General features: G+C 38.8%; 1 protein-coding gene across 2 annotated transcripts in view; it reads right to left on the bottom strand.

Annotated features, from left to right (window-relative positions):
• Positions 1-23,150, bottom strand: part of LOC130071640 (serine/threonine-protein kinase ULK4-like) — a 73,699-nt gene extending 50,549 nt beyond the window's left edge. The window contains exons 1-14 of one of the 2 annotated variants that reach the window (XM_056236504.1): positions 22,907-23,150; positions 22,680-22,817; positions 22,491-22,590; positions 22,218-22,357; positions 14,198-14,354; positions 13,980-14,081; positions 13,236-13,319; positions 13,062-13,137; positions 12,666-12,770; positions 5,701-5,798; positions 4,930-4,999; positions 4,322-4,382; positions 1,731-1,838; positions 1,528-1,588 (exon numbers count right to left, since the gene is read on the bottom strand). In XM_056236504.1, the coding sequence (XP_056092479.1) occupies positions 1,528-1,588; positions 1,731-1,838; positions 4,322-4,382; positions 4,930-4,999; positions 5,701-5,798; positions 12,666-12,770; positions 13,062-13,137; positions 13,236-13,319; positions 13,980-14,081; positions 14,198-14,354; positions 22,218-22,357; positions 22,491-22,590; positions 22,680-22,817 (1,300 nt within the window). In that variant the 5' untranslated portion in view covers positions 22,907-23,150. The remainder of the gene's footprint in view (positions 1-1,527; positions 1,589-1,730; positions 1,839-4,321; positions 4,383-4,929; positions 5,000-5,700; positions 5,799-12,665; positions 12,771-13,061; positions 13,138-13,235; positions 13,320-13,979; positions 14,082-14,197; positions 14,355-22,217; positions 22,358-22,490; positions 22,591-22,679; positions 22,818-22,906) is intronic. The other variant, XM_056236502.1, reaches the window with a different exon arrangement.
• Between the last annotated feature and the right edge of the window lie 296 nt (positions 23,151-23,446).

The raw sequence follows: 23,446 nt of genomic DNA, 5'->3' as shown, positions 1-23,446 counted from the left end.
GAGAGAGAGAGAGAGAGAGAGAGAGAGAGAGAGAGAGAGAGAGATGAGAGAGAGAGAGAGAGAAGAGAGAGAGAGAGAGAGAGAGAGAGATGGAGAGAGAATCTATTTTATTCCACAAACCAGGGTTATTAAATACTAAGGGTGCTTTCACACTAGCACTTTTGGTGAGCAACCAGGGTTCAATTGACGTCAGAGTTCAGTTCATTTAGATGATGTGAACGGATGCTGATTCCGAACTCGGGTGCGCACCCGCAAACCATACCAGAGTTCGCTTAAAAAGGGTGGTCTGGGGTACGGTTCATGTGAACTCCGGTACGGTTCGCTGCTGATATGAATGCAATCGTACAAAATCGGGGAAGGAAACCGCTATTAATGATGTATGATTTGATAAAAATGTGTGTTTCACTCACTTTCCTGATGAGCGTGACTGGCGTACTGCAAACAGAGAGCTGTATATCTCATTTCTGCTTGCCTTTAGCGTTCTTTAGACCATTTGCAGTGCGTTAGCGGCAGATAGACAAGTGCCGTTAGATACTGAAGCTTTGGAAAAAAAGCCAATGGTTCAAATATATATATATATATATAAAAGTGAGGCGAGCAACGTTACGCATTTTGCTGCCTTCTTCTGCGTCATTGTTACCAAGCAACAAGGTAAACAGCTGCTGCTTTGATGATGCAAACGCACCGCGGTTCGGACCCAAATAATACAAACTGAACACAGTCCAATGGGGACAGGGGGAGCAATCGAACCAAGTCTGAAAGCACCCTAAAACTAAACCCATAGGAAAAAAACATGTGTGTATATATATATATATATATATATATATATATATATATATATATATAAAAATTTTATTTCAGCTAGTTACCAAGGAAACACTTATAATTTTCAGTTAGTTTTATTTGATTCAAATTAATAAAAACTATATACCCATGTAAAAAAAAAAACTGATAAAAAATACTAAAACTTTAAAATTAAAACATAAAATAAAAACTATCATCTAACTGATTACAGTTATCTACTACTTGAGAATAAACTCTCTGTACATTAATCAGTCTTGAGTGAATGTATTTTAGCATAAATAAATGCATATATATATAAATTACACACCTTTAATATTTGCACAGTGTGGACTTAAGTCCACAGAAAGTTATCTTCAAGCAATATTACAACCAAAAATGAATGCATCCTTTTCACATTTCCAGGGTTTTTAGAAGCGGAACTCGTCACAGTGGTGAACGGAAACTACAACAATTATAATTTTTGCATTCCCATTTGGTCTCATAGCAAAAGAAAACATCCATGATACCAAAGGTATGACTTTGCAAATTAGGAAAAATGTTTTGAAAATATTTAACGAACCTGAATTTAGGTCTTATTATTGATAATGCTTCTGAGCTGTTGAGCGTTTAATAATTATGTTATTAATATTAAATAATTATGTTAACTTGGAATGACATTAAGGAAGGGTAATAATACAATTTTCATCTTAGATTATCAAAAAAACACTAGATCTTCCTGTTTACCTGAGTGTGCTGGTACACAAAGCGTTTTGGGGTCAAAACGAACTGGAGCAGTCTTTAAAATCTAAAAATAGAGCAAAATTAGAAACTAACACCAGTGTTGGTTAGACATAACATTGTCATATTCACACAAGAATAGGGACAAAAAGTTTAGAAAACAGGTCCCTCAGACATGGTCTATTTTGTTGGACTGAAGGTCTCTTTACCTTTGGGTTATCCATGATGGGAGTAACTGCAAGGTCATTATCCGTGTATAAAAGTGATTTAATACAAGTGTTCAAGTCACTCTGCTCCTCCACCATGACACTGGATTCCTACAGAACACATGTAACACACTCCTTTCCTTAACACGGCTTAAATAGTACTATATATAAAAAAAAGAATATTTAACACTGGTGTTATAACTTCTGTTAAACTGTAAAATGATATTCCTGCACCAGTGCGATCAATAATCCAGAGCAAGGTTATCCAATCGTATTCCACCCCCTTCCTGCAACTCCAACCTGCTCCAGCAAACCTGCCTGAAGTTTCTAGTAATACTGAAGATCTCAATAAACTGAAGATGAATTGGTTCAGGTGTGTTTAATTAGGGTTGAAGCCAATGCTGCTTTCATGTGCTATTGGAATAAATGAAAATGCGTGACTCCTAGTTAAAAATTGAATATGGGTGCACTCTCATGAAATATTTACCACTGGGAAGCTTGGGGATAATTTTGATACCCATGTTCCAGAGTTGGGCTGGCCACAAACTTTAAACATGGTGGGAGGGGAGAACGATTGCTGCTATGAGTGGCATTCTTTATTAGTTTTTTCCACAACAGTCTTTTCGGTAAAGTAGAGCATATTTACAAATATGAATAATCATTTGAAGTGTATTGTATATTTTATACACAGCGAAAATAGCCTGTATTTGACCAGAATTGTCTATGTATTTATATCCGCTAAATATCATTTTTTAAAGGATACCTTTAATACGAGATTCCCAATAAATAGGCAAGAATAAATCTGGTATCCTCTATGATTCCTGTTCTTTCCGACAACAAAGCACTTGAATGCAACAAGCTCGTAATCACGACTTCACGTGTTATCGGAAATTTCCTACTTCCCACTTCTGAAGGCAGCATAAGCTCTGCAGGATTGCACACCCCTAAAGTGGGTGTAACTACGGGTGCGTTTCAATCAGCAGCTTCCTAGGTCATAAACCAGTATATCATGTACACAAATTCAGGCACTGGTAAGGACAGAAAGGACCCTGGCTCACTAGACATTGGAACACTGATGATGGCGACATGGCAACATCCTCATTGTACATCTGGGATTTATGAACAACGGCAGAGCTGATATCTTTATTATATTGTTGTTATAGTTATTATTATTATGCTATATTATTGTATGTTAATTTAAGTACATTATGATAAATACTTTGCTTGTCACATTCAGTTTGTGCAACATTTTAGCCATAAATAAATTATAAATGTTAGCTAGATTATTTTAATTACATGTCTAGCGATGTAGGTTTATGATGACATGTAATTCAATAATGGTTTGTATTTTAAAAAACATCTATCGCACCCCATTGTGTAGTGAGTTGACCCATGTAATTTATGTTTCGCACTTTAGAACTTCTGTTAAGGGAACATAGTGAGCATAGATGTTCCCTTGTTTTCATGGTGCACTGTGGGATATTTTTGGGTTTGATCGATCCTTTTTAGGGAGCAAACATTTCAGTGCAGTGTTCTCGCGCATGCGTCGTGGCGCTCTCATGGACTCACGTCAGAGGCCCACACAGAAGAAAATGAAAAGTTGAGTCGTTATTTTTTTTTATTTTTGTCTTTTTTGCGCACAAAAAGTATTCTCGTCGCTTGATAAACTTAAGGTTGAGCCACTGTAAGTCACTTTTTTTAGGACTATTTTACCGATGTCTTCACTAACTTTTCTGGGCCGGCAGAATGAAATTACCTAGCAGCCTATGAAGGAGTGAGACAGCTCTCATATTTAATCAAAAATATCTTAATTTGTGTTCCGAAGATGAACGAAAGTTTTACGGGGTTGGAACAACATGAGGGCGAGTAATTACTGACAGAATTTTCATTTTTGGGTAAACTAACCCTTTAAAATGGCCGATTCTCTGATCGTCCTGACTACTGAACTAGGGAGCTGATTGAGACACCCAATATCTGTGTCTCATTGAAGGCTGTGCCCTATGGATGTCCCATTTCAGGAAAGACACCTTTATAAATTTGACTGTTATTCCTTGTGAGGCGTAATCTATTGTAACTTTTTTCTTACTTTTGTCACAGCTTTGAAATGAGACAGCAAATGTGCTAGTTGCAAATGGTAATGTTAAATATATCCAGTAGATGGTGCTGTGGTATAACAAAACATATCATATGCAAGCCTGAGGTTAACTGCTTAACAAGCATAAGGAATAAACTAATAGCTCAGCTTTCCACTGTGATGTTTTGTTGAGCGTTTTTAGTATGGCCTGTGGGACATGTACAGAGGACACAAAAACATTTCACAAAAAGAAGTTTGCCAATATTTAAATAAGTACTTGGACACATTCTGGATGTCAAACACCAGTGGAACCTGTGACTACACACTGCTAGAACACTTGTGTAACACCTGATGGGATCTGACTCCATACATCCACTATAAATTACAGTGGGACTACTATGTTAAAAGCCTTTGCAAATCTGGTTAGTTTTGGGAAAAGCTAGCATCATTTTCTGAAGATGCCACTTGCTTTAATACTTTTATTTAGAGGGCAACTGTATGGTTATACTTGTGAACTCACTTGAATTGCAGGCCGATTGTCTTCCATCTCTCTAGAGCTTGTTCTGGGAGTTGGTCTGGAGCTGTTTGATCAGAGATACAAAACAACTGAAATATACAGGAATATCCTGATACTAGCATTGAACACCCCTCATGACATACCACAATATCAAAAGTACACACGATGTCTCATGAACTTAAAACCCTTTTCATGTAAATGTTTCAAATTAGTTTTGTAGATAAATGTATATTGTGCTTACATATATATATTTCTTGACAAAACTAAAAATGTAATTTTATTTACATTTTTAATGGAGTAAGACCAAATGCATAGAAGGCAAATGCATATTTATTTAAAAAAAGAAACAAATATTTGTATTTTCTTTTTTTAAATAATGAACTACATTTTTATTTGTTTAAAATTGTTATGTGCCCACTGCATATAAAACACTTTTTATTTATTTAATATTTTTGGCAGCTGCTCGTTAAAAGTAAGAGACTAAAATGTTCTGATTTTACTATATTTTAATGTTTACAAACAGGTTAAAAAATGTACATGTTTAAGTGTTTATGAATGATTGTGAATTCAGAGAGATATAGATGAAGTTACAGGAGAGTGATTTGAGTTACCTGAGAAGGAAAATGGCCTCTTTGGAATCAATGTCCAGCGCAGACTTTGGTCTAAACTCAATCACATTATCTATGATACAAAAACATCACAAAGAAAAGGTCGGACAAAAAATAATGATGAAAACAAAGTCTTCCTAAAATAAAAAAATAACTCTAATGCTTGTAAAACAATCTAGAAAAACAAATTAAGACCCAAGGAAATCATCTGTATGGCAGGCTATTCAACAGCCATGTAATTTTTTGCCCATTTTTTTAATTATAGTGTTTGTTAACACTGTAAAAGATCTGTAAAACAGGAAGTTTTTTTTTTCTCCTGTAATATAGCTCTACTGTTTCAAATGAAGCCCATTTTGGCAGATTAAGTTTTAACAATGTACAGTACAGCAAAATAAATTCACGTTTACATAAGCTCTCTCTTCTGTCATGTAGTGCCCCTCTGTTAATATGCAATGGAGGTATAAGCCAGCAGTAATCTAATCCTTAAGTGTACAGATGTGTATGTGTGTGTGTGTGTGTGTGTGTGTGTGTGTGTGTGTGTGTGTGTGTGTGTGTGTGTGTGTGTGTGTGTGTGTGTGTGTGTGTGTGTGTGAGAGAGATTTAATACTGAACATAAATATCATTTGTACAGCAATGCAAACTGAAGATGAGTTGTACAGGCTCACACACGTGTATGTGCTTGGCGACCACACATGCACAGAGCATAGGCATAAGATCCTATGCAGGCACACAAAGTGTGGCAGGACGTGCTGACTCTCATGTCTGCTGCATTACCTAATGTGAAGGACTTGCTGAGGTTTGGGCTGGCTGGGTCAGCAGATGCTGTCTGTGACTCCTCTGCTGTCTGAGAAGCCAAAGGGGCCAAATGCAGGCTGAAACACACACACACACACACAACCAATCAATTGGAGAAGACAATAGACAAATGTAAAAATGGATGGGTCATATTTTACCACCAAAAATAAATAAATACATATTAGTTTACATGCGGTAGCAAATTAAGGACACAGTCCCAATAACTTGAAGAGACCTTTACACTGACTCTGAAAAACATCTAGAGAAAGATGCACAGGGTCCCTGATCATGTGTGTGTCTGAACATGCCATAGTCCTGCTGCAAGAGGCATGAGGACTGCAGATGTGAACAGAGCAATAAACTGCAATGTCCATAATGTACAGTAAGACAGTGCAACAGGGAGACAGGAAGGACAGCTGATCGCCCTTGCAGTGCCACACCATGTGAAACCAAATGTCTCCTCCAGACGTGTTTGAGAACTTGCAAGTGGTGAAAGAGGGAAGTAACATCTCACAGCAAGAACTGGAAATTCTGCTGCGGTCCATGCTGACGAGATGTACTGTAGTTAAAACAGCTGGTGCCACACCAGATACTGACTGCTACCTTTGATATTGACCGGGGGGTATAATTCTCAATAATATTATGTACGAAAAAAAGACTACTCACTGTCCTAATACAGTAATGAAAGCCATCCTGCCTGGAGACAATAGTTTGATTTTTGTTTTAATAAAATCACTAAATGCAACGCACCAAATAGTACCAAGATGTATATTTTCAAAGGTAATTTGTTTTATTTGGCCATCACTAGTAAATATATCACTGGTGTGTGAATAAATCAAAAGATTTGGGCTGCTATTTTGCTTATGACCCATGGCTGCATTTATTTGATTAAAAATACATGAAAAACAATAACATTTTGAAATTATTTAAATTTTTTTAAAATTAATTAAAAACTGAAGTGTCACATGATCCTTCAGAAATCATTCTTATATCCTGATTTGGTGCTCAAGTAATATTTCTTATTATATATGCGGACTTGTGGTTGAATCACAATGGTCTTTGTTTTGGCCCACTCACAGCAGCTGACACCAGCTCAGATCACAATCAAAACCCAAAGTCAGCACCACTCCACACTTACAGACTTCATCAGATCTGCTGGAGCTTATAAGTTTAACCTGGTTATACCTATAACCTGCTTATAATGGTTCAACCAGTCTGCTTTGCCTAAAAACCATCTACCTGCACAAATTAAGTCTTCATTGGCCAATAACTTCTGATTCGTTATAGTTAATAGCAACAAAATGGCATAACCATATGTACATAACTGTTCTGGACTCATAAAACAAATGGAACAGATGTGGTGTGTATTTTCAGTGCAAGAAGCGCCAATACTACTGAAAAAAGCTTTTTATCAAATCTGCATTTGTTGTGTTAGCTAGGATGGGACAAAGGCTTATTGTGTAAGGCATTGTGTTGAACACACAGGCAGTGTATAAAGTGTGCCATAGGGCTGTTTGCCCACTCACTGCATCAATACTAGACTGAGAGCTTCTGTGCACAAGATGATCTATAGAGCCATATTCAAACACCAGACTCTTTAAAGTCAGCATGAAATGGAAGTTCCCCTGTTGTGACTTAAATCCTATTGAAAGGGCTTCTCGAATAAGAAAATTTAGGACGGGACTTGATTTTTTTCCATCGGGAATTGATTGGATCGTTGTTGTTTGCTATTGGTCTATCTCACGTGAGTGACAGGTTGCCCCACCCTCATGCCATCAAACACTTTATCAGAGAATAGAAGAGATGTTGTTGCATGAGGGAAGGGAAGTTATTTTGATTAAAGTTTACAAGGGCACATGATTTTTTTTTTAAATAATGATCTGCACGGATAAATCATTGATAGTAAATACTGCGATATTCGATTAAAAAAAAGAATCGTCAATTTTGATTTCATGTGACTTTAAGGGCTTTTGGCATGGGTCACAAGTACAGTAAAATGGGTGTCAGTGATCGTGGTTTATTGTATAAAAAAACTGCTCGGTTATGTTTTTAGTAAGGGTTAGGGGTTAGTTCTACTGATCTATATTATGACTGGATAACTCATGACGTTCTAAACTGCCAGCAGGCAGTGAAGCCACCGGAAGTGTTCGAGCGGCCATCTTACTATTCCCTACCAGCAGAGGGCTCCAACGGCCGCTATACAGAGATTGGTAGCTCCGACGGCACTTTTAAGATGACCCGCTGTGCCCCATACAAGTATGGCAACGTTCACAAAAGGATGTAGAAAAACTGCCCACAGGTTGTAATTCAAGCCCCATAAGTAGTAATTTATATGCACAATTGTCGCTATTCCCGTGTTGTTTTCTCTGAGGCAAGAGTAATGCTTCTTCCAAAAAAGAAAAAACCTGATAAAACAGTCAACAGTAGCCTATAGGAGGTGTTAGTGAGGCCAGCAGGGGGCGCTCACCCTGTGGTCTGTGTGGGTCCTAACGCCCCAGTGTAGTGACGGGGACACTATACTGTCAAAGAGCACCGTCCTTCGGATGAGATGTTAAACCGAGGTCCTGACTCTCTGTGGTCATTAAAAATCCCAAAAAAAGAGTAGGGGTGTAACCCCGGCATCCTGGCCAAATTTGCCCTGTGGCCTCTGTCCATCATGGCCTCCTAATCATCCCCATACTGATTGGCTTCATCACTGTCTCTTCTCCACCAGTAAGCTGGTGTGTGGTGGGCGTTCTGGCGCAATATGGCTGCCGTCGCATCATCCAGGTGGATGCTGCACATTGGTGGTGGTTGAGGAGATTCCCCCTTCCATGTAAAGCACTTTGAGTGCTCAGAAAAGCGCTATATAAATGTAATGAATTTATAAGAAACCTCAAGCAGCAATAATAATAATAATAATAATAATAATTAATAATAGTCCGTATACCGTTACTTCCATTAACCTAAACAATTTGTATTATGCATTTCCTGAACATGTACTTGCTAACTAATCAAACACTTTATTTGAACAAACTACTGATCTATAAAACACAATCAGAAAGAGCTATATTTTAAGTACACATACCGGTATACAAGGAATTTTTCTTCAGTGACAAATCATTGCTTCTTTCATTGTTTTATTTGACTGTTAAAATTGCTTATCTGCCATTTGAAGTTTAACGACTCTAATCAAGTGATTAAGATAGCTCTTCAGTGAAGGCCGACTAGTGTACTTCTCGTACAGCTTTGTATTCCTTTTGCAAAGAAATTGCCGTTTTAGTTAACGTTTTGGGGTTTCAACTAGCTATACCACTGATCTTAAGCTACACGGAAGTCCCATAAGTGAATAACGAACACTGGACACTTACAAATTAAATATTATATTTTAAATGTGTATTTTAACGAGGAGGTAAGCTGCTGCTCCTTCATTCAAAGGGCAAATCACAAAATAAAACACTTCATTACTGCCACCTACTGTTAGCCTAGACAGACTCTCCCCAGTATCAAAGCAATTTTTAATAAGCAGGAAAAATTTCCGACTTTAAACAAATACCCATTTAAATGCGTAGGATGTCTGCGTTGTAAGAACGTACAGGGAGACTTTAGATTTAAAAACGGTGTCTCGTTAGGCAATGTTTTCTAAGTCAAATCATCAAATGTCCTATTGATTCAATAGAACACGTGAGCTCACTAGGGAATACCAATACGGCGGCGCGGTGGCTTCACTGTTTATGACGTCATGCGCAATCCAGTCATTATATAGATCAGTGGTTAGTTCACCCAAAAATGAAAATTCTGTCAGTAATTACTCACCCTCATGTTGTTCCAACCCCGTAAGACTTTCGTTCATCTTCGGAACACAAATTAAGATATTTTTGATTAAATCTGAGAGCTGGATCACTCCTCCATAGGAGTGTAACACGCTTCTATGTAATTGAAACTTTGCTGGCCCAAAAGTTAGTAAAAACATCGTTAAAATAGTCCAAGTGACTACAGAGGCTCAACCCTAAAGGACAAGTTCGGTATTTTACACTTAAAGCCCTGTTTTAAGATCGTTTCTGATGAAATAGAACGGTTAAGATTGAAATTTGGACAAAAGATGCTTTCCATCTAAAAACTATGATAAAACCTGTTGGAAAGCATCTTTTGCAGCGATTTTTGTGTGAGGATATCAGTGAACACCCCAGACCACTCGGTGAGTTTAACGTCTTTGTAAACTAAAGTTTAATGCGTTTTATGAAGGATTGTTCCAGTGCACCTATGCAACCATTGTGAAGGTGCGAAATTTTCGGGCCAGCAGCATGTGTCCAAATTTCAATCTTAACCGTTCTATTTTACATTTACATTTACATTTATTCATTTAGCTGACGCTTTTATCCAAAGCGACTTACAATTGCTATGTATGTCAGAGGTCACACGCCTCTGGAGCAACTAGGGGTTAAGTGTCTTGCTCAGGGACACATTGGTGTCTCACAGTGGATTCGAACCCGGGTCTCTCACACCATAGGCATGTGTCTTATCCACTGCGCCATCACCACCCCATATTTCCCCCATATTTCCACCCCATATTTACCCCATATTTCATCAGAAACTATCTTAAAACAGGGCTTTAAAGGGATAGTTCACTTTGAAATTAATTTTTGGTATGTTTTAGCTTACCTCAAGGGCATCCAAGATGTAGGTGTCTTTTTTTCCGCAGTAGTTTCAATTTTGATATTTTTAGGTCGAACCGTTCTTGTCTGTCAGTCATATAATGCAGGTCTATGGTCACCACCTCAAAGAGCATGCACAGAGAAGTCCAAATTAAACTGAGGGCGCGGGCGCTTCGGTCTGCGCAAGCGCCGGAAGTGATCTCTCGCACGGTTGTGAAAAAAATTAAACGTTGTCTGTTGATATATCAAAATCGTCTTCCATTGCGCTTTCCTGTATATCTAAATATGTTTAAATCTTCACAGTGAAAGGTAACACTTCCGAAATCTCTGTGTAAACAATGAGTGACATACACGCGCGAGAGATCACTTCCGGCGCTTTCCGGCGCTTGCGCAGACCGAAGCGCCCGCGCCCTCAGATCACTTGGACGTGGCTGTGGTTACAAGAGGTAAAAACTAGTGCTGTCAAACGATTAAAATATTTAATCGCATTAATGTCATAGTTAACTCGCGATTAATCACAATTAATCGCACATTTTTATCTATTCTAAATGTCTCTTGATTTCTTTTTGTTTCCATTATTTTTTCTCATTTTAATGCTCTTATCAACATGGAAAAGTGGATCGGCTTGCTTTGTGCAAATGTTTTTTTTATTGAAAACAAAATTGACAATACTGTGTTCAATTTCACACTAACATTCTCACTTGGAGCAAATAATCTCTCACACAATGTAACACTGTCCATCAATAAAAGGGTGAAAGAAATACTGACAGGTCCTGATATTGACGAGGGGGCGGAGAATTCGCATCAGCTGTGTGTGTGTGTGTGTGTGTGTGTGCTTGGCCATCAAGTGGTGTTTCAAAAGAATTAAATTCCTCTTCTTTATTTTAATTATACATGTATACCTCCTTTTCATTTTTTTTTTTTCTTTCTTTCTTTTTCTTGTTTCTAATATGTGATTCGAATGTTCTTTAATTTCATTGATTGCTGTTCATATCTTATGATGATTTGTAATAATTTAGAACAGTATATGTGAAACATTTATATCTACTGTAATATGTCATATAATTAAAAAAATAATTAAAAAAAAGTGGTGTTTCAGACTGGACGTGCTGCGATGATGATAGCTCAGTTCACAACGACAAAACACACAGATCACTTTGGTCTTGTCAATCGAACCATTTGGCAACTTTTTAAAAGTAAACTTTCAATTCAGAATCTTATTGACATCCATTTCGGCGTCTCGCGCTCGTCATCCACTCAAAACATAACGTTAACCAACTATTTGGCCGGCTCGCAAGCCCAAACGAGTGTGTGCGGCGTGCCTGTTGTTTTGTTTCCGGTCTAGCTAGATCCGCTTGCGCTTTGGTCGACGAAGCAACAAAGCGTCCTCGCGCAAAGCTATTGAAATGAATGGCTTTCATAGCGCCGCGCCGCGCATGCCGCGTCCTGTTGCAAAAAGCATGTGAAAAAAAAAGACAAAGTTTGCTAGGCCAAAAAGACCGTTAATTGCGCGATAAAAAAATTAACGCCGTTAAAATGGGTTTGCGTTAACGCCGTTAATAACGCGTTTAACTGACAGCCCTAGTAAAAACGATATAAATACTGTTCGTTTTCTCACACAAACCGCTCGTTTCGTGTCTTAGGCCATCAATGTGAACTTACATTTATGAGTCATTAAATCATGTTTAATTTGGACTTCTCTGTGCATTTTCTTTGAGGTGGTGACCATAGACCTGCATTATATGACTGACAGACAAGAACGGTTTGACCTAACAATATCCAAATTGAAACTACTGCGGAAACAAAGACACCTACATCTTGGATGCCCTTGAGGTAAGCTAAAACATACCAAAAATTAATTTCAAAGTGAACTATCCCTTTAAGTGTAAAATACCGAAAAACAGTGAAAAACTTGTCCATTAAGTTTATCAAGCGACGAGAATACTTTTTGTGCGCAAAAACAAACAAAAATAAATAATGCTTCTGGGCTGTAAGTCAGAACATAGGCTCACTATTGGCCAGCATCACAAGCATCACACACATGACCAGCGACGGCCAATAGTGAGCCTACGTTCTGACGTACAGCCCAGAAGTTTAAATTACATAGAAGCCTATGGAGGAGTGAGACAGCTCTCAGATATAAAAATATCTTAATTTGTGTTCCGAAGATGAACGAAAGTCTTATGGGGTTGGAACAACATGAGGGCGAGTAGTTTTTGGGTAAACTAACCCTTTAATAAAGAACGTTATACTTAACAGAACAATGTCAAGAGCACCAAAATAGATATTTGGCACTACTGTCAAATATACCTGGATATAAGCGAGACGTCATCCTGCCCTTTTCCCATTGTGATGTGTGCCTCTGAAAACACTTCCCTCCAGAACGGTTGAGCTACTAAAAGGTCCCAGCTTAACCTACAGATGACAGTAATTTAGGAAATTCACAGATGAGCACTGAAGCTACAATGTTAATGTAATGTGACAGGTTCAATGGTGTGGAAAGAGTGAATGCTTTTATTCCTGGTCATATTACTCATGGTACCTAAACAAATGTCCAAGACTATGAATTGCATTATTTATTTGAAATTAAAGAACTGAAAGAACGATTCGGTGTCTATCAATGTATCCATCTCATATGCATAAGCATTTAGTAATGTGATTAATAATAAAACATAGAGAAGAGATTGAGTAAAATAAATACTGTACCTTTTCACTGGGTCTTTCTGAAGTAAACCCATGACTAGCCTCTCAAACTCTACACTGGGCTGTGAGAAAGCAGGTTCTTAAAAAGAAAATAGATGTCATTACATGTGTCATAAAATGAACACTTAAAAAAAAAACAATATAAAAGTACAATATATTAAAGGTGAGGTGTCAAACCTTTTTGTCTTAGGGGTGGAGGATCTTCATTTAAAATTAGATCAACTAGACCGGTCATACTCTCAGAGACAAAGGAAGGTTTTCCTAGGAAACAAAGAGAAAATGAGACAGAACACTTTACTTGAAGCCTTTGTGTATAATGTATTATAGTTGTTCAAAATGTACATTGTAATGCATTATATATTTTCAGAATTACTTGTAACCAAAGTTAAAATGCATTATAATATTAGCAGATTCCTTGTTACTTCTGAAACGTGTTGTTTGTCATGTGTAACAATGAATAGATCTGTAATTTAAAGCATTAGAACTGATTTATTTGTGCTGTTGTTTAAAATGTGTTTATTGTTCTTATTTTATTACTGTCTTTAACTTGTTTTTTTATAAAAAAAATTGCATTGAATAAAAGTAGATTTTTGTTGGTCTATTGCTGTCAACTATAGTTCTTTGAAAGAAAATCGGAATTGGCAAAAATCGGTATCGGCCGGACACAATTCGGAAATCAGAATCGGCCAAGAAAATTGCAATCAGTGCATCTCTACATTACATTTATTCATGATATCATACAATGATACAAAATTGTAAGGTGCATTACATAGGCCTAATAGATATAATCAATGTATTGAAAATACCTTTGTAATGCATTATACTGTATATAAAGGCTTTAAGTAAAGTGTTACTAAACTACATAGCAAAATAATGTCTAGGCAAATTCATAGACTAAGATGAAATGGTAAAATGTGTAACCTGTGAACATTTCATAAAGGATGCAGCCTAACGCCCACAGGTCACTGCAGACACTGGAGTCTGCTCCTCTCAACACCTCTGGAGCGCAATACACAGGAGAGCCTGCCAGAGCAACATCTTATAATAAATCATACAAGTGAACAGTGAAGATAAGACAGACAAGTACTGTATAGTATATGAACAGTGGAAGTTGCTGTGAAAGGAGTCCTGCTGCTGACCTTTAATTCTGTTCTTGATGTTTTGTGGAGAGATACAGTCTCCAGCTCCTGTCTCCTCTGCCATCACAAGAGAGAAAAACTCCTCCAGACTTTCTCCTTCAGCTTTGGCCAGGCAGAAATTGGAGTACTTTAGAGTTCCTGGTCCATCCAACAAAATCTACATGAATGCATGGTGACATATTAGCTTTGGTTTGAAAAAGAAAAGTTTAGTGTTTGTTTAAATGAATAGTTATTTTATATTTTTTATTTAGCACCTTTTAACTTCAATATTGCTTGCAGGAAAAACAAACTTAAGAAAACAAAACAAAACTTAAAAACAAACATTTTGATAAGGAAAACATCATGATCACATGAGGTGCATACTAAAGGGTATAAAGAAATCATATAAAACAGCAGAAAAGCTTGGTATCATAAAGAGTGTGGTTTTAATGGGTAGAAAACTTTATTAAATCCGGCATGAAACAGATATCGCTATTGTGGCGTGAATTTGAGTGAAGAGTCTTCTCGAACGCGAAAAAAAAAGTAGGGCGGGAGTCACGGGACTTGATTTTGTCCATCTGGATTTGATTGAATCGTTGTTGTTTGTTATGTGCTGTGATCTCATGTGAGTGACAGGTTGGAGGGGAGCGATTATTGTCCTGCACACGTCATTTGAGAAGAGATGTTGCGAGCGGGAGAGGGAACGTGAATTAATTTTTTTAGAAAGTGCTTAGCGTTAAAGGGATAGTTCACCCCAAAATGAAAATTGCATTAATTTAATGAAAAATTACTCACCCTCATGTCGTTCCAGACGGTCGTTCATTTTCAGAACACAAATGAAGATTTGTTTAATTAAATCTGAGATCTTTCTTTCCCTCCATAATTGACAGCTACGCAACTGACACTTTGATGCTTCAAAAAGTTCATAAAGAGATCATAAAACTAATCCATCTGAATTGAGCGGTTTAGTCCAAATTGAAGAAGCACAATCGCTTTATACTGATGAACAGATTGAATTTAGTCTTTTATCCACATATAAACATTCATCAACTCACACATCAGTTGTGGTAAACGACGGAAGCTCAAGCATGGTTCACTTCATGTGCAAGAACCAATGAGGTTAATTCTCGTGTTACGCAGCACTTTGAGCTTCAGCAAGAACCAATGAGGTTCATTCTCGTGTTACGCAGCACGTTTGAGCTTCAGCAAGAACCAATGAGGTTCATTCTCATGTTACGCAGCACGTTTGAGCTTCAGCAAGAACCAATGAGGTTCATTCTCATGTTACGCAGCACGTTTGAGCTTCAGCAAGAACCAATGAGGTTCATTCTCATGTTACGCAGCACGTTTGAGCTTCAGCAAGAACCAATGAGGTTCATTCTCATGTTAAGCAGCACGTTTGAGCTTCAGCAAGAACCAATGAGGTTCATTCTCGTGTTACGCAGCACATTTGAGCTTCAGCAAGAACCAATGAGGTTCATTCTCGTGTTACGCAGCACGTTTGAGCTTCAGCAAGAACCAATGAGGTTCATTCTCATGTTACGCAGCACGTTTGAGCTTCAGCAAGAACCAATGAGGTTCATTCTCATGTTACGCAGCACGTTTGAGCTTCTGCAAGAACCAATGAGGTTCATTCTCATGTTACGCAGCACGTTTGAGCTTCAGCAAGAACCAATGAGGTTCATTCTCGTGTTACGCAGCACGTTTGAGCTTCAGCAAGAACCAATGAGGTTCATTCTCATGTTACGCAGCACGTTTGAGCTTCAGCAAGAACCAATGAGGTTCATTCTCATGTTACGCAGCACGTTTGAGCTTCTGCAAGAACCAATGAGGTTCATTCTCATGTTACGCAGCACGTTTGAGCTTCAGCAAGAACCAATGATGTTCATTCTCGTGTTACGCAGCACGTTTGAGCGTCAGCAAGAACCAATGAGGTTCATTCTCGTGTTACGCAGCACATTTGAGCTTCAGCAAGAACCAATGAGGTTCATTCTCGTGTTACGCAGCACGTTTGAGCTTCAGCAAGAACCAATGAGGTTCATTCTCGTGTTACGCAGCACGTTTGAGCGTCAGCAAGAACCAATGAGGTTCATTCTCGTGTTACGCAGCACATTTGAGCTTCAGCAAGAACCAATTAGGTTCATTCTCGTGTTACGCATCACGTTTGAGCTTCAGCAAGAACCAATGAGGTTCATTCTCATGTTACGCAGCACGTTTGAGCTTCAGCAAGAACCAATGAGGTTCATTCTCGTGTTACGCAGCACGTTTGAGCTTCAGCAAGAACCAATGAGGTTCATTCTCATGTTACGCAGCACGTTTGAGCTTCTGCAAGAACCAATGAGGTTCATTCTCATGTTACGCAGCACGTTTGAGCTTCAGCAAGAACCAATGAGGTTCATTCTCGTGTTACGCAGCACATTTGAGCTTCAGCAAGAACCAATGAGGTTCATTCTCGTGTTACGCAGCACGTTTGAGCGTCAGCAAGAACCAATGAGGTTCATTCTCGTGTTACGCAGCACATTTGAGCTTCAGCAAGAACCAATGAGGTTCATTCTCGTGTTACGCAGCACGTTTGAGCTTCAGCAAGAACCAATGAGGTTCATTCTCATGTTACGCAGCACGTTTGAGCTTCTGCAAGAACCAATGAGGTTCATTCTCATGTTACGCAGCACGTTTGAGCTTCAGCAAGAACCAATGAGGTTCATTCTCGTGTTACGCAGCACATTTGAGCTTCAGCAAGAACCAATGATGTTCATTCTCGTGTTACGCAGCACGTTTGAGCGTCAGCAAGAACCAATGAGGTTCATTCTCGTGTTACGCAGCACATTTGAGCTTCAGCAAGAACCAATGAGGTTCATTCTCGTGTTACGCATCACGTTTGAGCTTCAGCAAGAACCAATGAGGTTCATTCTCGTGTTACGCAGCACGTTTGAGCTTCAGCAAGAACCAATGAGGTTCATTCTCATGTTACGCAGCACGTTTGAGCTTCTGCAAGAACCAATGAGGTTCATTCTCGTGTTACGCATCACGTTTGAGCTTCTGCAAGAACCAATGAGGTTCATTCTCATGTTAAGCAGCACGTTTGAGCTTCAGCAAGAACCAATGAGGTTCATTCTCGTGTTACGCAGCACATTTGAGCTTCAGCAAGAACCAATGAGGTTCATTCTCGTGTTACGCAGCACGTTTGAGCTTCAGTAAGAATCAATGAGGTTCATTCTCGTGTTACGCAGCACATTTGAGCTTCAGCAAGAACCAATGAGGTTCATTCTCATGTTACGCAGCACTTTGAGCTTCAGCAAGAACCAATGAGGTTCATTCTCGTGTTACGCAGCACGTTTGAGCTTCAGCAAGAACCAATGAGGTTCATTCTCGTGTTACGCAGCACGTTTGAGCTTCAGCAAGAACCAATGAGGTTCATTCTCATGTTACGCAGCACGTTTGAGCTTCTGCAAGAACCAATGAGGTTCATTCTCATGTTACGCAGCACGTTTGAGCTTCAGCAAGAACCAATGAGGTTCATTCTCGTGTTACGCATCACGTTTGAGCTTCTGCAAGAACCAATGAGGTTCATTCTCATGTTAAGCAGCACGTTTGAGCTTCAGCAAGAACCAATGAGGTTCATTCTCGTGTTACGCAGCACATTTGAGCTTCAGCAAGAACCAATGAGGTTTATTCTCGTGTTACGCAGCACGTTTGAGCTTCAGTAAGAACCAATGAGGTTCATTCTCGTGTTACGCAGCACATTTGAGCTTCCGCAAGAACCAATGAGGTTCATTCTCATGTTACGCAGCACTTTGAGCTTCAGCAAGAACCAATGAGGTTCATTCTCGTGTTACGCAGCACGTTTGAGCTTCAGCAAGAACCAATGAGGTTCATTCTCGTGTTACGCAGCACGTTTGAGCTTCAGCAAGAACCAATGAGGTTCATTCTCATGTTAAGCAGCACGTTTGAGCTTCAGCAAGAACCAATGAGGTTAATTCTCGTGTTACGCAGCACATTTGAGCTTCTGCAAGAACCAATGAGGTTCATTCTCATGTTAAGCAGCACGTTTGAGCTTCAGCAAGAACCAATGAGGTTCATTCTCGTGTTACGCAGCACATTTGAGCTTCAGCAAGAACCAATGAGGTTCATTCTCGTGTTACGCAGCACATTTGAGCTTCAGCAAGAACCAATGAGGTTCATTCTCGTGTTACGCAGCACATTTGAGCTTCAGCAAGAACCAATGAGGTTCATTCTCGTGTTACGCAGCACGTTTGAGCTTCAGCAAGAACCAATGAGGTTCATTCTCGTGTTACGCAGCACATTTGAGCTTCCGCAAGAACCAATGAGGTTCATTCTCGTGTTACGCAGCACGTTTGAGCTTCAGCAAGAACCAATGAGGTTCATTCTCGTGTTACGCAGCACGTTTGAGCTTCAGCAAGAACCAATGAGGTTCATTCTCATGTTACGCAGCACGTTTGAGCTTCTGCAAGAACCAATGAGGTTCATTCTCATGTTACGCAGCACGTTTGAGCTTCTGCAAGAACCAATGAGGTTCATTCTCATGTTACGCAGCACGTTTGAGCTTCTGCAAGAACCAATGAGGTTCATTCTCGTGTTACGCAGCACGTTTGAGCTTCTGCAAGAACCAATGAGGTTCATTCTCATGTTACGCAGCACTTTGAGCTTCAGCAAGAACCAATGAGGTTCATTCTCATGTTACGCAGCACTTTTGAGCTTCTGCAAGAACCAATGAGGTTCATTCTCATGTTACGCAGCACTTTGAGCTTCAGCAAGAACCAATGAGGTTCATTCTCATGTTACGCAGCACGTTTGAGCTTCTGCAAGAACCAATGAGGTTCATTCTCGTGTTACGCAGCACGTTTGAGCTTCTGCGAGAACCAATGAGGTTCATTCTCATGTTACGCAGCACTTTGAGCTTCAGCAAGAACCAATGAGGTTCATTCTCGTGTTATGCAGCGCGTTTGAGCTTCAGCAAGCGGTTTGTTCTCACGCGTCAAGCAGGTTCGGTTGATCTTCTGTTTATGTTCTCTGATCAATGTTTAAATGTGAATAAAAGCCTAAATTCAGTGTGTTCATCATATAAAGTGACCAAGGATCTTCAGAAAATTTGGACTAAACCGCTCAATTCATATGGATTAGTTTTATGATCTTTTATGAAGCATCAAAGTTGTAGTTGCATAGATGTCTATGGAGGGACAGAAAGCTCTCAGATTTCATCAAAAAGATCTTAATTTGTGTTCCGAAGATGAACGAAAGTCTTACAGGTTTGGGACTAAATGAGGGTGAGTAATAAATTACATAATTTTCATTTTTGGGTGAACTATCCCTTTAAGGTTTCACCACCACCAGTAAAAACCTAGAAGCAGCCCACTGTAAAACTCTGTTTAGGTCAAGGTCAAGGTCAAGGTCACTTTTATTTATATAGCACCTTAAAACAGCATTTCTGCTGACCAAGGTGCTTCACAAAAACACAAAATAAAAACACAATAAAAACAAACATCGTACAAATTTCATAGTATAAAATTTTAACTCACTAAGGCTACATATCCACAGTTATGAGTACGCCAGAGAAAAAAAGATGTGTTTTCAAAGCTGACTTGAAAGCATATAAAGAGGAAGCTAACCTAACAGATTGAGGTAACAAATTCCACAGCCTCGGACCCAAAACGGAAAAAGCTCAATCACCTTTCGACTTTAAGCGAGAGCGAGGGATAGTTAATAATTTTTCAGAAGATGATCTAAGAGTTCTTAGTGGAGAGTATGGACAAATGAGGTCTGTGATATAAACTGGAGCAAGACCATGCAAGGCTTTAAATACAAAAGTCAAAACCTTGTACTCAATTCTGAACTTGACCGGTAACCAATGCAAATGTAATAAAATAGGGGTGATATGCTCACGTTTTTTCTTACCCATTAAAAAACGAGCTGCAGCATTTTGTACCAGTTGCAAGCGCATTAATGAAAAATGGTTGATACCGGCATACAAAGCGTTACAATAATCTAGCCTTGTTGAAATGAAAGCATGAATGACTGTCTCTAGGTCACCAAAAGATAAAATAGATTTAAATTTTCCTAAGCTCCTGAGCTGAAAAAAACTGCTTCTGACAACAGAGTTTATTTGCTTGTCGAATTTTAACTCTGAGTCGACAATGACACCCAGGTTTTTTACATGAGTGCGGATGTTAGCTTTCAGAGGTCCTAAATCAGAGGTCAGACTATCTACCAAATGGGGGGCGCCAAATAAAATAACTTCAGTCTTGTTTTCATTTAACTGAAGAAAATTTTCACCCATCCAACTTTTAATGTCATTTACGCAGGCTAATAAATCGGATAAGGACTTAGACCCAGATTTTATTGGCATGTACAACTGGGTATCATCCGCATAAATATGATAAGGAATCTGATGAGATTCAAAAATATAACGAAGAGGTAGCATATATAATGAAAATAAAATCAGTCCCAAAATGGAGCCTTGCGGTACTCCCCCGGTGACAGGAACAGGCGATGAATGAAACTGACCGATCTCAACAGAGAAACTCCTCTCAGAGAAGTAGGATTCAAACCACTCTACAGCTGAATCACAAATACCAGCCTCAGTTTTTAACCTATTTAAAAGAATACAGTGATCCACTGTATCAAAAGCTGCACTGAGATCCAACAATACCAGAACTGCACAATTTCCGGAATCCACAAATAACAACAAGTCGTTTACCACTCTTAACAGGGCTGATTCAGTACTGTGCTTGGATCTAAACCCAGACTGAAACGGATCCAGTATATTATTCTCAATTAAGTAAGGGGATAACTGATTTAAAACAGCTTTCTCCAATACTTTCGACAAAAAAGGCAGTTTCGAAATAGGTCTATAGTTATTAAAATCAGATGTGTCCAAATTTTCCTTTTTAAGCAGCGGATGAACTACTGCATGTTTGAAACCAGATGGAACGGAACTCGTCTGAAAGGAACTGTTAATGACAGAAATGAGATTTGGTGCAACTGAGTCCAGGACTTCCTTTAGCAATCTAGTTGGTATAACGTCAAGTGAACAAGTGGTCGATCTTAAACTGGACACTATATTCGTTAGTTCAGAATGTAAGATCGGACGGAAGTGTGAAAATTTAGCTCTACTCAGAGGCAAACGCCAGACCTTCTGGGATGGATTCAGTACAATCTGTGATTTAATGCAAAGGATTTTGTTTATGAAAAAACTGCAAAACTTCTCACACAACTCTGTACTCTGAACAATACCAATCTCAATTGACGAATTTAATACAGAATTTATAGTAGCGAACAAAAACTTTGGACATTGGGAATTTTGAGCAATCAAATTAGAAAAATATTTAGACCTTTGAAAGGCAGCCTCCTCTTGAAATTTGACTAAGGAATTTTGTAATAACTGGTAGGAGATTTGTAATTTATCCTTCCTCCATTTTCTTTCTGCTCTTCTACACTCTTTTCTCAAAGTACGAACTTTGTTTATCCAAGGCTGTTTTTTTGGTTTTAGTGTCCTGACTTTACAGGGGGCGATTTCATTTAAAATCCCAGTACATGATGTATTAAAACTAACGACCAAGTCATCAACATCAGAATACTGTGTAGTGACACCTACTGGGAGTTCTTTAAAAGCCTCGATAAACAGTGCGGCAGTAGAGGAGTTGATAACTCTAGACAGGTAAGTGGAGGAGCTGTTTTCAGGTTTTAAAGCAGGGATAGAACAATCAAATATTATTGGCAGGGTGATCAGACAGCCCAGCATCACGAATGTCAATGTTTACTATAGGAAAACCTGTAGTCATAACAAGGTCAAGAGTGTGGCCCTGCATATGTGTAGAGTCAGAAATATATTGTATTAAATTAAAAGAGTCTAAAAGTTGAGTGAACTCTCTTACAAGTGGCTTTTGTGGGCAACAAACATGTATATTGAAATCGCCTAAAAGCAAAACATCATCAGCTTTTAGGGTGTAATATGACACTTCACATACACTAGCTCAGAATGGACATACATTACAATGGCTTAACAGGTGTGTGATGCTTATACCTTCGCAGGTGTGAGATCCGAGACAACAATGCCAGAGTCGTGGATGTATTTAAGACCTTTTATCAGGTCAATGGAAAACTCTCGCACTACATCCTCAGACAAGCACTCATCTTGAGCGATCAGTGCTGCCAGGGATCCACCTAGAAGAAGAAAAAAAACATACAAATTGATCAAAACAGAACCATTAGATTGCAATACCTCGAAAAGCGAGAAACAGTATTAGAGAAGACTTAGTACACTGGTAAAACTTATGTAAAAGTTTAGGGATCTCACCTGTGCACATCTCCACCACCAGCCACAGATGGTTGCTGGTCTCATACCATTCATAGAAAGATACCACATTTTCATGCTTAATGTCATGGGCAAGTCTCACCTGTGGAGATGATGTTACATTTATCAAACACAGAATGTGCAAACTCATTGTTTAAAACAAATAGCTGAAGAAATATTACGTTTGCATACATGGTTTGTTAATTCAGGTCTCTTGGATTTGTCACTGCAGATGATGGCCACGAAATGTATGCTGCCTTTCCTTCTGCCCTTATAAACAACTGATCTGCTACCTCTCCCAATCTCTTCATACAAAATAAAGTTCTCCATCTACGCAGCGATAAAAAGCATGAACATTAAAGCCAAAACAACCATCAAACCAGCCAGTGTTTAGATGCATATTAATCATATAAACACACCTGCAGAGACTCACGTGAGATTGCGAGCTCGAGCTCACTGGCAGTTCACAGTACTAACTACAAACACAACTTCCTGACCAAACAGGCACTACAGAAATTCAATAATACACACACGGACCGATTAACACCATATTTAAAATATGTCCCGGTTCTTTTTGTAATATTTTGACAATATATTGGGGTCAAATACGGGTGTAGCTTTCTTTTGTACAAGTTTGTTCTTACGCGCGGTCGGCAACTGACAAACGGACCCAAAATTAGAAGCGAAACTAACTCGCCCGAGGTGGAGTCATCTCACTCACAAGACCAAAGCGTTAAAAATAGCAATTTAAATTATAATTATATTATATAATTGCATTTTTAAAAGCATAAACATTTAAAAGGTATGTAAAAAATAAATAACTGCATGCCTTTTTACTATCTGTTTTCAACTTTCTAATATTCCTACACCCCTACTACTGGAAGATCCCTCGTTGCTAAGATACAGAAGAGGACGCACTGTTGCGTTTAGGAAACCGGTTCCACTGAGCATGCGCATCC

Source organism: Rhinichthys klamathensis, unplaced genomic scaffold (genome assembly GCF_029890125.1).
Source record: "Rhinichthys klamathensis goyatoka isolate OS25496 unplaced genomic scaffold, OSU_Roscu_1.1 h1tg000449l_1, whole genome shotgun sequence".
Taxonomy (NCBI): Eukaryota; Metazoa; Chordata; class Actinopteri; order Cypriniformes; family Leuciscidae; genus Rhinichthys; species Rhinichthys klamathensis.
Note: the sequence above shows the minus strand (reverse complement) of the source record. Positions and strands in the feature narration are given on the sequence as shown.